The following is a 14,130-nucleotide window of genomic DNA, read 5'->3' on the forward strand; positions in this document are numbered from 1 at the left end:
GTGGGTCTCTTCTCCTATGATTTTATTCGAGACATTTACAGTAACTTGTCATGAGAAACAAAATTGAAGTCTTAAAGGGTGATTAATTAGGAGTGAATTATTTCAGAATGGATGGATTAGTGCAATCTTTTCATTCTTTCAATTAAGTGACATGCTCCCATATGCGTTCTTGAGGAGAGTAGTGGACCAAAATTATGAAGGGCCACGTGAAATTATCTTGAAATAATTGTTAGATGAGATGAAAAGTGGTGGGGAGGGAGGGTGTTCTTTGACCTTGACCAATCAACAATAGCCAAGAGAAGACTTATGCGTGCTGGCTTTATATAACACACACAGTGACTCGATTATAATTGCCTGCACATGCTTGAGCATATGCACATTCATTGTTTCTCGTTGTTTGCAGTGCTTGGATTTTGCAGGAGGTGATTAGAATATAGGAATAATTAAGGTCATGGCATGGTGTGTTTAAATCGAATGGGAGTTTCCTAGAATCATGATCGATGTAATCCCCGGTGAGATCACTGAAAACTTAGCACACAAATCAATATAATAATTTAAGTGACGAGGGTCCATGTATTCTTGTCTTGTGTGAAAGACAGACCAGCTAAACTTGCCTGCATCGGCTCGTAGCTAAGAGTCTAAGACTCGAGGGCTGTGAGCAGTAGCACGCGTTGACAGGTTGATGATTAGCCATTGATCTTAGATCGAGGCTTGGCCTCGCAGGACAGAACCTTTGGCTAGTAAACCAAGTACAAAAATATTATTACTATTATTATTAGAGGAAAACATTTAGATGCAAGATATTATTGTGCTGATTATTGCAAGATATTATTAGAGGAAAACCTTTGGCTAGTTAACCAAGATACAAAAATATATAGTTAATAAATAGAGATCATAGTTTTACTGAAAAATCTTTCTTAAAATCTTGATAAAGAACAAATTATAATTTATAATTTTTTTAAAAAAATTATTTTTTAAGCTGGAACTACAAAAGTTATTACAGTGACAAGCTCACACTAACGCAACTGCTGTGTTCTAGGATTCCTGTTTAGAAATTCCTTCTGTATTGACTCGCTATAAGATGTTTTGGGATCCTCCATCTCTACGGATTTATTTTCTGGGCTTTCAGCCTCACAAACCTAAGGCCTTCTAACAGGCCCGACTGTGTAAGGTTCAGGTATTACCCTACCAGATTGGCCCATAAAAAGCCCGTTTACTAAGCCCAGTTTATAGACTTTCTAGCAAATTTCAGTATTGTATCGAGGAGGAACTTTCGAGTGATTTCTATGATTAAGAAAAAGGTGTTGAGTATCCTGTTAAGCCTATCATGGCTACTTAATTAAGAATTAAAGTGAAAGAAAGGTGGTTAGCTACAGACCTCATTATTGTCCCGCCACTTAGATTATAGAAGAAAGTACAAGACACAATCATAGTTGTCTTGCAAAGTCATCATCTCAAGCCCTCCACTCTTAATGATATCATTGAACAGACTCTTTTAATCTCATCATACATGTTCTGTTCCTTTCAATTTTAAATTTAGTATATTTTTGTGTTTTAAAATATTTTTAAAAAATTAAATTTTATTTTAATTGAAAAAAAAAAAAACCAAAGGCTATTAATCTTTTCAATCGAGCTTTTTCATCTACTTTTTTTTGCCTTTCATTTCCTCGGGCCACTTTTGTCATTGGTCTCTTGATAGATGCATGCACAATCAAGCCAAGCTTTGGATTTTATGTAGTATGGACCACAAGACCAGTTGAACTTCAAATATGAAATACGAAACTGTTTTTTTAAATACCTTTTAAATTCTTTTTTGCTTTTTAATATATTGATATAAAAAAATGAGAAAATTAAAAAGATATATTTTAAAATAAAAATATTTTTGAAAAACAGTGAACACCATTTTATCAAATACACTATTCGTTGCTTGGATTAGAATTGAATAATCACAACAATTTCAGCTTTTGCTTATTCCCAATCAGCAGTGAATGATCAAGAGGGAGGTAGGTAGTTAATTACGAAGCCCTTCATTGAATGAACAGTAAAAATCTTGTCATTTATCAAGTCAAGGGTCATTTAGTTTCACATCATGACATTAATCACGAATCACTAATTCATTATCATATGCAATTCTATGCATGATTCAATCTATAATCACATTTAACACCATAAAAAGAAAATAATCACAGGTGGCTAATTATTAATCTCTCTAAAAAATAATAATTCTAAAATCATTTTATCTACTTGCAAATTGCTAACTAAATGACAATACATAAATGGTATATTCATTATTTTTTACTTAGTGTAATTATGATTGATTTTTAAAATCGTACTGTAATTTAAAAAAATATATTTTTTTATTTTTTTAAAATTACAGCATCAAAACAATTCAAAACATATAAAAAGTTAATTAAAAATTACACTCTTAAGGAAATCTGGTTTGCACCGCATTCCCAAACATTAGTGATTGATTCAATTAATAAATTTTGATATTTATACAAGTTTTGAATATTTGATTATTTATTATCATATATATATATATATATATATATAGAATACCAAACACCATAGAATACCAAGTTTGGAAACAAACGTTTGATATAATTTCACTAGGTCATAAAAACCTTTTTTTTTTCCTGATAATATAACTCTGAACCAGTGAAGAATCATGAACAGATATTAGTAATATTACATTTCTTACATTTGGTGAGCTTTTACATGGAAGCATCTTTATGCTTAGTTTTGCTTCGATAACAGGTGATTAATTATGAAACAAAGAAGGCCACGGCCATCATTCACCATGGCTTTTACTCTTCGTTTGAAGAAACCCCATCATACAAGATTACAGATTGGTTTCTTTTGAATGGATCGCAAGGAGACAAGACACATTTGATCCTTCTGCTGTGCTGTGAACTCGAGCCTTTCACCTCGTTCGAATCAGTAATCATTTACTACTCCCCCCCACCCACTATCCTCATGAGTTTGAAGCCGAAACCACGAGTCAAATTATTCCCTTTTGATGGAAATAGTTAAAACCATGAACCATCCGAGCTTTTTAGGTAATGGGAAGAGCAATCATGTTCATGAGATATCTCTCTAAAAGATCGTTTGACTGCTACATCATTGGTGCTGGTGTTTGAATGCTCGAGTTCTTAAATTTATTCTAACACTTGGGTTTTAACTTATGAACGCCAGTAACTTTCTTTCTTTCTTTCTTTCTGCGTAACTACTGGCCCTCGTTCAGTTACTAATGTTAGTTAATCATTAATATTAAATTCACCTCACCGAGTTGATTTAAGAACTAACTTAGCTGAGTTTTAAAAAAAAATATTTTCTAAAGAGTGTAGTATAGAAACAAAAAACATTGTTTGCATGAATACTTTGTTTGCATAGAATTGTTCTCTTAAAAAAAAATAAAAAAAATCTCATGTATTTAATAAGTGAATGTCATAATTGGATTTATATATATATATTCGGTTGGATTAGCATACTAATTTTAATTTTGATGGGATATTCTTCCATTAATCAAAACTTACCTTCATCTAATTGAACTCATGGGTCCACCATCTGGTTTGAGAACATCATTGAGAGGTAGGCAAGTGCCTTTGAAGTTTTCTTAAACTGCTTTAATCAGTTGAAGATAATCAAGAACAAACCCTAATAAACAATAACAACTTTGTCAGGACAAGTGAAGCCCATACAAATGATTTGGGCACATGCTACCTCTTTTCCCTCTCCTGCAATATGCTCTCTTTGAGCCTTCCCAAATAGAATAAACCCAGTGCTTGAAACCCTTCCCTCTTTTTATATCCCTACACCCAAACGACATACATGATTTGATTACACTTCCCGGAGGGTATCTGTCAAGCCAAGAGAAAAGAGAATTAATACCATGCACAAGCCTCAAAGAGACAGCTTTGTCATACAAGTAAGAGGCAGTAGTATTTATTCTGAAGCCCTTAGTGACCAGGCCCCTCAAGCTAGTAAGTTTAATTTCTCTGCCATGAAGCTTTTCAATCGCTTCAGGAAAATTCTCATGCGACTCGTGTTTTCGAGTCCAGCTACGTCAAGCATGGCTTCAAAGCAAAGAAGTTGTGAGAGATTTGATCCACCAAAGACTTCATGTAGCTCTTACTACTCGTCCAACTCACATTATAGTGAGGCTATTGCTGATTGCATTGAGTTCTTCAACAAGTCATCTCAGGAAGGGATTTTAGATGGTCGAAAATCTGATGTTTGGGTTTGATTATGTTTCCTGATGATTACTTTAATCACTTTCTTGCTTGGATTTTATTTGTTCTTGCTTTGATATATAATATACACGGTGGATACAAGAGTTAGGCATGCTGTTCTTGTTGGTTCTGTCAAGCACTTCTCTTCCCTGTTCTTTGTGGGCAACGTTTTGATGGTTGTGCTATGTTGTAAATCAATAATTTTGAGCTTGATATGAAGAATATCCTTTTCTTTTTCTTTCTCGTTTCTTTTTCCCTACATGGGCTGCCGTTTGTGGCCCAGATCTTTGTCTGAACACTGGATTTCTAGCAAAGCCGTCTCTGATGGGATTCCTGGCTCAGTAATGCATAGTTCAAAGTGTCCATAAGAGGCTTAGAAGTAAAGACCCTGAGATCCTTTAGCTCAACAACTATCAGAAAATGGGCCAAATGTGGCCTGTGACTCGTCTAAGATTTGTCTGCATACAATAAAAGGTAGCTCTTCCTCTTCCATCATCATTGCATAATCTCTCTCGTAGCTTGTGTGAACCTGCTAGCAAGCACCCACTTCTGATTCTTTCTTTTTTTCCTACTGATACAAAACTGTAGATATGTTTTGAAATTTCTTTTTCTTTTTCTTTTTAATGTAAATTTAAGATCCATTTAAGTTAATATAGTTCAAGAAGTAACAAAAACATAATGATTTGAACGTATTTTTATTACATAGACCTCGCAACCTTTTCAAACATCCATTTACAAGTCAACTTCAGCTACAATGGAAAGGGACTGAAAAGGTTGTATGAAAACTTTGGGGACTAGATTATCATTATTTTTAGAGCTGAAAGTATGTTAATTAAGGATGTGCTTATGCTGCAACGCGTGGAGATGAGCTTCATTTTCCGAATTTCTTAGAGAAAATCCCTCCTATTAGAGGGATCAAAGGCTTCTTCTTCTTTTTCCTTAGAGAAGGGTGCCTCTCTAGTGCTTCAACTCCTTGTGGCATTAGAACTTGTGTCAAGGAAGACGGATTAGCAAATGTCACATATCTCTTGTTTTGAAACTGTGTCCCTTCTTCATTCGATGTCTGCATTTTTACTTCAAATTCTGTTGTGTCTTCAACAACCTTGACAACTTCAATTTCAGATTCTACCAGTTGCCTTTCGACCTCACGTTCCTTCAATTGTTGAAGCTCTCTCCTTGTTCTCTCAAGTTCTTCTTGAAGCGAAGAAAGGCAATTTGCCATTAGCGTCCTTTGTTCTTTAGCTTTTTCGAGACTTTGTTTCGTCTCCTTTAGCTCTGCTGTGACTGTTCCAAGCCTGGAAGTGCCCTGCCCATATTCAATTCCTCTAACGTGCATCTACTTAAACAAAAAAAAATAAATTGAACATCATTAATCAATTAGAGCAACTCTAATAGAATCCATCCATCACCAATGTCAAAGATGTCGTCACCAATGGAGCCTTGGCTCGATCGAGATCTTCTTAGGTTCGAGAACCCATAGGATGCTTTGCTTACCGCCCTCTCCAATTAGACCTAAAGTGGTCACAGCCTATTCTATGACAAGGTCGCATGCAGGATGAGTTGGCTTCTCCTTGTCAAAAGCAATTGAGATTGATTCTTAAAGCTCTAAATAAACCCTACTAAATAATAAAATAATATCGCTATTGTTTATCAATTGGAAAAAACATTCAGTATATTTTTAACTTTATCCTATCACATGACAAGGAATAATTAAAAGTCTTAAATTCCGTCACAAGCAAGCATAATAACACTATGATCAAGTGAATGATAATTAACGAAATGTTAATAATCTCATCATCAATTACAATGAAAACATTCTAGTGATCTTCTCCATCTGCTCTAGCCCCATGACAATGTCAGTGTGTGTTCACTGTTACAGTTGTTAAGGGAGAAAATTGAAAGGAAAACAGGCAAAGTCTCCAACAAGTAACAACTAGTTCCATATAGGAACATAGGAGCAACACAATAATGTAATAGAATCATGAAACAAAAGCTAACCTCTTTGAGCTTATTGGCATAGAGCTCCTCAGCTAAAACTTTCTCCCCGAACAATGTGACGGCCTCTTTAACTGACCTGAAGGGTGCTCGAGTATCAATCTCAGCCCTCTGGAGTACGATCACTCCTTCTTCACCTTCCATGTTCTATATGTGCCTTCTTGTAAGGGAGAAATTAAGAGATCGAGAGCTAGAGATCAGATATTTCTGGGTTGAAGGAAAGATGGGAACGAGGATGCAGTTTTAATCTAGAGAAAAAGACAGAGACAGGGACAGGTTGGTTACAAGTAGCTAGGAGTGAATCTTGATTAGGGGAGACAATAATGTATGATAAGTAAATGTCTTGCGGGGGAGCTTCTTTTCTTCGCGTCCACTTCACTGGAATTCTTCAACTTCTGTTAATACTATTTTCGAGCGTGGAGGTGGTGGGTGGATGGACTTTTGCACAGTGGCGTCTGAGGAGCCCATGTTGATTCGGCAGAGGAGAGGGACTCTTCACCAAGAGCCAACGTTTCAAATGGGGCAATGCGTGCGTGTTAGGTGTTCCCCGATCCACATTCAAATCCATAATTGTATCAAGTTATCAACTAAAAAGCCCAATATAGCCATATTAACTCTAACCCATGATTATGGGTCCTAATTTGGGCTCTCAAGCCTGTACATATCTTCTGCCCAATAAAATGTATATTTATAGTAAATCTTTGTTAATAATTTTCAATAATATTTATTTACTGTACCACAACAGCTGTTCCCCCACCCTTAACAAATCCATTGTCCGTGACAATAAAATAATAAGTTACCACATACTACAACACTAAGAATCCAGTTAAAGTTCAGGTTTTTTAGGCTCTAAAAATTATAATTGATACAAGTTGATTAAAATTTTAAAACCTAACTAGAAAAAAAATATAATGATAAAATTTTAACTTGATCCAGTAATAAAATAAAAGATTATGAACAATTTGATTAGAAAAACCGTTTTACTAGCAAGAAATTCTTGGCGTAATTCCTTGTCACCGCAACCTATGATTTGGAGGCAATGAGCTGCATAATGTTACACAACATGCCAAAGAGAGCTAAAACATCTGAAGAGGACTCTCCAAAGGAGAACAAGGCACAGATGTTGTGTCAACATCGTCTTGTCCGCCCATTCCCCAGCTTTGTCCACTCCACCAAACCTATTTCCTCTAGCTAACATCGTTACATAAAAAATAACTAAACTAAAAAAAAATTTAAAAAAAAAAAGAAGAAGAAGGAAAAAACCACCGAAATAAACTAGAATGTAACGACCTTGGTTGTTAAGCTAGAAAAGAAACCGTTAACGGATTATTTTTATTTATTTTTTTAAAATTAAGTATTTTACTATTAATAATAAATCTTGAAACCTAACTGTGGAAACCTTCCCGTCAAGAAATAAAAGAGAGAAAACAACACTCACTGTTCGCTATGCTTTCTGTGTCCCTATCCCTGTCTCGGCCTCACATATTTATTTTTCTTTGTTTCTCTTTCTTCACGTTCTTTGATCTTACCGTCCACCCAAAATGTCGGTTGCCGCAACCACTTCACCGGCCGTTGGAACACTTTACGTTTCCCCTTCTCCTAGGAGCAGGGGCATGCCTCGAGTAACGATGGCTCTCCGATCTAATGTTGTTTCGGTAGGCTCGATCTTGACTAAGTTACAGCAAGACTGTGCAACTCCTTTACCGATCATTCGCGACGTGGCGGATTCCATGACTGCTGACATGCGAGCTGGGCTTGCTGTTGATGGTGGCAGCAATCTGAAGATGATACTCAGCTATGTTGATAGCTTGCCTAGCGGGTATTTCCAAAGTTAAAAGCTTAATGTTAATGTTTTTTGCTTTATTTCGTTGGCTTTTTGCTGAATTTTCTTCGCATGGAATGTATTTATATCTTATTCATGGAGCAAGCTAGGAAAATATTAAATTTCCAGTTACTTGATACAGAAAGAATAGCTATTATTGTAGTTAGTTGTTAGGTAGCTTGAAATTCATACCCAGAAACAGAGATGCCTACTAGAATTAAATTTTATGTAATTCATTGTTTCTTTGTTTGAAAGAAATGAGAAGGGATTGTTTTATGCATTGGATCTTGGAGGCACAAATTTTCGGGCGCTGAGGGTGCAGTTAGGTGGGAAAGAAGAGAGAGTTGTTGCCACGGAATTTGAGCAATTATCGATCCCTCAAGAGCTTATGTTTGGTACATCTGAGGTCTGTTTTTGCACAATTTAAGTCTGCCAGCACATTTGTTTATGCATTCCTTTTAATTGTTTTGTGTCTTGATACAGGAGCTTTTCGATTTTATTGCATCCACACTGGCTGGATTTGCAGAAAAGGAGAGCGAGAAATTTCACCTGCCGCATGGAAGGCAAAGGGAAATTGGGTTCACATTTTCTTTCCCTGTGAAGCAGACATCCATTGACGCTGGCATATTAATGAAGTGGACCAAGGGTTTTGCAGTCTCCGGAACGGTTTGTAACTCTGTATCCTTTAATTGTATATACAAGAAATACTTCATAATATTTTGGTGTCTCGACAATTCTTATCTTATTTCAAATGGGTTTAGTTTGAACTTATTTGATAGAATCTAAAGTAGAAGGATGTTTGTGTCGATAACTCATTTGTCGTATATAAAAATGGTTCACTTGTCTAATAAGCCTTCTATCAACTGGATTGTTGCAAACTGTCCCAGTTTAACCTACGTGCTTGTCTTCAAGTTCATTAGTTAGCTATAAACATAAACTTCCACTCTCATGTCTGGACACTTGCACTCTGAAGTAGTATCTTGCGTTAGAGCAGTTCTTTGTTTTACAGCATGAAGTGAACTCACTAATTCAAATTATGGAATAACCTGGCATGCCACGGTCTTTACAGGCAGGGCGAGATGTCGTTGCTTGTCTGAATGAAGCTATGGAAAGACAAGGAGTGGATATGCGTGTGTCTGCGCTGGTATTTTGTGCTCATTCCAGCATTCTCCAGGATAAACTTTCTGGCTTGATGAAATAATCTTTTATTATAAATTCATGCCAATTAATTAGGTTAATGATACCGTGGGAACTTTAGCTGGAGCAAGATACTGGGATGATGATGTCATGGTTGCTGTTATTTTGGGTACTGGAACTAATGCATGCTATGTAGAACGGACGGATTGCATTCCAAAACTACAGGGGCCCAAGTCTTCTTCTGGAAGAACGGTGCGGAAATTTTCCCTCTACCTCTTCTCCCTTCCCCTCCATCTCTTTCTATTTCTCTCATTTGAGGTTCTAAAACCATGGTCTTGATTTGAATCCTTAATTAGATGACATTCCCTTGCCTCAGATTATTAACACAGAATGGGGAGCGTTTTCAGATGGTATTCCTTTGACCGTGTTTGATAGAGATATGGATGCAGCTAGCATCAATCCTGGCGAGCAGGTAACTTTAGTTTTCTGTGTCATGGTCAATTATGTATACTATGCTGTCATAATTGGTTAAAATTCAAAATAACTTATACCTGGACAGATATTTGAGAAGACAATCTCTGGAATGTATCTAGGAGAAATTGCACGGCGAGCTCTAGTCACGATGGCTGGAGAAGGTTCTTTGTTTGGCAGGGCCGTCCCGAATAAACTATCCACGCCTTTTGCACTCCGGTAACTACATCTTGAAATTTCCTCCATTGTAATTTTAGAGTTTAAAGGTTCAAAAACTCACCATGAGTCACACTAACACACTGTTACTGTCTGGTCCAGTTATATACTTACATGCGATTAGCCCAATGTATTTCCTGCATGCTGAAGCATGTTCTCAAATGTATTATAGGACACCAGATATATGCGCAATGCAGCAGGACAATTCAGATGATCTTCAAGCCGTTGGTTCAATTCTACATAATGTAGCTGGGGTAACATATACTATTCTGCCACTCCTCTGATATTCACCCTTCTGACGAAATTGAGCGTAAAAACAGAATTTGCTTCCAGTGTGTGTGGATGCTCACGCTATCAATCAAGTGGGTTGATATTCAAAAAACAATTAATTAGTAACCTCTCGAGGTGCATTGTGCGTACACCTTGCTATTTAGTAGTCCTGCTTTTTATACAGTATGTTTGAACTAATGCCAATTGTTAACATCTGAAGCATGCATATCTGAACTTATATGTTCTTACTCAATCACTATTTTATTTAATCCCTTTTCAAGTTCAGGTTGAATCCAGCCTAAGTTCAAGGAAGATTGTAATAGAGGTTTGCGATGCCATTGTAAAGAGAGGTGGACGCTTGGCAGGTGCAGGAATTGTTGGGATTCTTCAAAAAATGGAAGAAGATTCAAAAGGTACCATCTTCAATAAAAGAACAGTGGTTGCCATGGACGGTGGATTATATGAGCACTACCCTCAGTACAGAAGTTACCTTCAAGATGCTGTCACCGAGCTTCTGGGATCAGAAATTTCAAAAAACATAGTCATAGAACATTCAAAGGATGGGTCTGGTATTGGAGCTGCTCTCCTAGCAGCCACAAACTCCAAGTATGATCATGATTTTTAGGTCAGCCAGCAACCGGCTAGCCATGAAGGTAATTTACTCCTATGTAATTAGTCTTTGATTAGAGTGAAGTAGTTGGGATTTGTAATGTGTACTTGAATTCGGAAACTAGGTTGAGAATAAGAAGACTTGTCCACGATCTCATTGTAATTCAAGAGAAATAACTGTGAGGTCACATTTCCTGGCTTATATGCACCCTAGCATATGGTGCAATTTTGTGTCATGTGTAATTCAAGTCAAGACCATATGTAATAAGAGTGTGATTTATGTATCTTCAAAATCAGATGCCTCATGCTTGCTCAATCAAGTCCTAAGTTTTTTCGGATAGTTTTTGGTAAGTGTAAGAGAAGAGATGAAGTGCATGTTTGAACTTGTTTTTTAAATGAATTTTTATTTGAAAAAATATTAAATTGATTTTTTAAAAAATATTTATTGATAATTTTGATGTATTAATTTTAAAAATAAAAAACTAAAAAAATATTTTTAAAAACCATTATATGATGCATTATTAAACACAAAAAATAATAACATATATCTATTTAAAAAATAAAAATTCATTTTAAAATTATTTAAGAATCAAATTTATTTTACTCATTCCTATCTTTAATTAAATATTTTTTATTTTTTATTTATTTTATGAAGCAATTATAAAGTGACTGGAATTCATTATTGGTGTATATTATTTTGATAATATATAATGAGCACCACTATATGTTTTAAAAAAGAATAAAAATAAAACATACCGATATTTCTCAATGTAAACGTTGAGATTTATTGAATTCTCAAAAACATTTTCCTAGAATAAAATCATATGACTTTTCACGAGGTGTACAGACTACAAGCAAATATTAAATTCTGAAAATTATAATATTGGAATTTACTTTCTTAGAAAATAAAAAGGCAAGCTGTCTGCGTTTCGTTAGACAAACACTGCGAAACGGCTAACATCAGGCTCGGCTCATTCATGTACTTGTGAAACACTTATACCAACTTTATGTGTGAACATCACGATAGCCGCAGATTAATCATATGAACACAAAGGGACAAAATTAGGAAATACATCATCGAGAAAGATAATAAGACGTCAAGTATCAGACGATTTACCTGTATGATGTAGTTACACGCTAGATCTCTCACTCTCGCCTCCTTTCCTTCGGCATCTATTCAACCTCGGAGACTCCCTGCGAAGACGAAAGCAATTCACGAGAAAAATCAAACATTTCTGCTCTCATCCCTCTCTAGATTCACTCTCTGCAAATAATAATTCTTGGAATTTCTTCGTTAATTCCTCTTTCGATCTTTCTAACAATGGTACTATTTGCAATTATCTTGTTAATGCATTTCTGCTTGATATCATGTTAATGACTGGTTTTTGACTTGGCAGATCCGGTTTATACTGCTGCAAAACAGACAAGGCAAGACTCGCCTCGCCAAATACTATGTTCCTCTCGAGGATTCCGAGAAGCACAAGGTCGAATACGAGGTTATGATCTTATTCATACTCTTTTCCTTTTGTTTTATTTTTTTAGGTTTTTTTTATGTTTTTTTTTTTAAATAATTTACAGGTTCATCGGTTGGTTGTTAACAGAGATCCCAAATTCACGAATTTTGTTGAGGTAAGTGATTTCTGATTCCTTTTCAATAGTTGAGCAAAATATTTGATAAAGAGAAGAAGCTAATTGTGAAACGGGAGCCTGTGCTTAAACAAGCCTTAATCCAATTGATTTGACTAGATGTGCTGAGGTTTTTCATTAATGAAAGCCATTAAGAATTGAACGTTTGATTGCTTTTCCCACAGTTAGTAATGAAATGGTTGTTTTAGTTTTACCTAAGGAATGTTTTGGTTGCAGTTTCGGACACACAAGGTCATCTACAGGCGGTACGCTGGATTGTTTTTCGCACTGTGTGTCGACATAACAGATAATGAACTGGCTTATTTGGAGTGCATTCATTTATTTGTGGAGATATTGGATCATTTCTTTAGCAATGTGTGCGAGCTAGATTTGGTGTTTAACTTTCACAAGGTTTGCAATTTTTCTTTCTTTTTGTTTTGATACTTTGACTTTAACCATGGTCGTCTTTTCTCTTGAAATTCTGTGTGCGTTGCATGCATAATTGATGTTTCCTTTTCCTACTTGTAATCATTGCCTTCTGGTCAAGTTAGCAGATCTATTACTTTATCACGAGTCCCTCAAAAGGAATTCACAGGCCTCATATTGGCTCTGATGATTCCCCTCACATGCGCACGCTTGCATGCGTGTTGCTATTGAGTAATGTGTTCTTTGCTGCTGTTTTTCTGATATACTGCTTTGTTTGATTTTCTGTTTCCTCCAAGGTTTATCTGATACTTGATGAATTCATTCTTGCCGGGGAGCTTCAAGAAACAAGCAAGAGGGTGAGTGTTTTCTGGAGTTTTATTTCTTCCTGGCATATCCAGCTCATAGGGAAACAAGTTTTTGCCCATTTCACACTGACATGTATAGAGTGCATGGTCTTCAAACATGCAACTAATACTTCATTTGTAATGTGCAGGCAATCATAGAGAGAATGGGAGAGCTGGAGAAGCTGGAGTAAGCATCTGCTCTGCAGTGAAGAGTGTTTATGAGTGTCAATTTGATCTTCCATTTTTTCCCTCCTGTGTTTGTTTGCCTTGTTCTTTATTGTTCAGCTGTTATTTCTTTACCCATTTTGCACAAGCCAGTTCTCACCTTGTAACATTACAGATTTTAGACAGAAATTGCTTCTTTTATCCTTCGTTTTCCATTGCCTCTGTGTCTCAATCTGCCTTTATGGAGTGAGTTTGTGTGAGGTTACTGGGGTGTTCATCTCATGTTCTTTCTTATAACATTCTGGATGTCTATAAAAAATTTGCAATCGTCATCTCCTGTAACTCGTTAATCTCGTTCAAATTGTACCTTTATTTCAAGTAGATGCCAGAGATTTAGGAGCCTAAAGCTGTGGCAATTGCCCAACAGTGCTCAGGAAAACGAGGAAAGTAATGGGTAGGTGAGAAGTTTGATAATGAATTTACCAAAGCAATAGCAGAGCTTTCTTGGCCTGCCAATAATCTAGCAAACACAACATTATAAAAAAGTTAGATCCTGAATTCTAAGTAGGAATAAATGCTCTCTGACAGCATGCCCAGTCCCTATAAGCTCGAATATTTTTTGAAAATTAGAGCTGGTTTTTTTTTTTAATGGTAAAATAATATAGTTTGAAAAAAATTGATAAAATAGTATATCATGGTTAAAAAACATACATTTCAAAAAAACAATTATGAAATTTAGGATAAAAATTAAAATAAAAGGAACAAAAAAAAATACTGGAAGTAAATTAAAGCTTTGATAATAACATTATTTGTATCA

At 35.7% G+C, this 14,130-nt stretch overlaps 4 protein-coding genes across 4 annotated transcripts; 3 read left to right on the forward strand and 1 right to left on the reverse strand.

The window, feature by feature from the left end:
- The first annotated feature begins 3,695 nt into the window (after positions 1-3,695).
- On the forward strand, positions 3,696-4,470 carry LOC118062048 (uncharacterized). Its single transcript, XM_035075725.2, has one exon. The coding sequence runs from the start codon at positions 3,893-3,895 to the stop codon at positions 4,244-4,246; it is 354 nt and encodes a 117-aa protein (XP_034931616.1). The 5' UTR covers positions 3,696-3,892; the 3' UTR covers positions 4,247-4,470.
- A 427-nt stretch (positions 4,471-4,897) lies between these two features.
- LOC118062044 (WEB family protein At1g75720) lies at positions 4,898-6,684 on the reverse strand. Its single transcript, XM_035075719.2, has 2 exons — positions 6,231-6,684; positions 4,898-5,568 (listed from the first exon to the last, which is right to left on the reverse strand). The coding sequence occupies exons 1-2, from the start codon at positions 6,369-6,371 to the stop codon at positions 5,104-5,106; spliced, it is 606 nt and encodes a 201-aa protein (XP_034931610.1). The 5' UTR covers positions 6,372-6,684; the 3' UTR covers positions 4,898-5,103.
- Positions 6,685-7,516: 832 nt separating this feature from the next.
- LOC118062037 (hexokinase-2, chloroplastic) lies at positions 7,517-11,068 on the forward strand. The gene is made up of 9 exons (XM_035075711.2): positions 7,517-8,046; positions 8,305-8,455; positions 8,533-8,715; positions 9,119-9,193; positions 9,283-9,438; positions 9,563-9,658; positions 9,746-9,876; positions 10,046-10,127; positions 10,430-11,068. Exons 1-9 carry the CDS (start codon positions 7,769-7,771, stop codon positions 10,766-10,768), a joined length of 1,491 nt encoding a protein of 496 aa, XP_034931602.1. The 5' UTR covers positions 7,517-7,768; the 3' UTR covers positions 10,769-11,068.
- Positions 11,069-11,857: 789 nt separating this feature from the next.
- On the forward strand, positions 11,858-13,514 carry LOC118062047 (AP-2 complex subunit sigma). Its single transcript, XM_035075723.2, has 6 exons — positions 11,858-12,076; positions 12,150-12,248; positions 12,331-12,381; positions 12,616-12,789; positions 13,101-13,160; positions 13,298-13,514. Exons 1-6 carry the CDS (start codon positions 12,074-12,076, stop codon positions 13,337-13,339), a joined length of 429 nt encoding a protein of 142 aa, XP_034931614.1. The 5' UTR covers positions 11,858-12,073; the 3' UTR covers positions 13,340-13,514.
- Positions 13,515-14,130: the final 616 nt, after the last annotated feature.

Source organism: Populus alba, chromosome 5 (genome assembly GCF_005239225.2).
Source record: "Populus alba chromosome 5, ASM523922v2, whole genome shotgun sequence".
NCBI lineage: Eukaryota > Viridiplantae > Streptophyta > Magnoliopsida > Malpighiales > Salicaceae > Populus > Populus alba.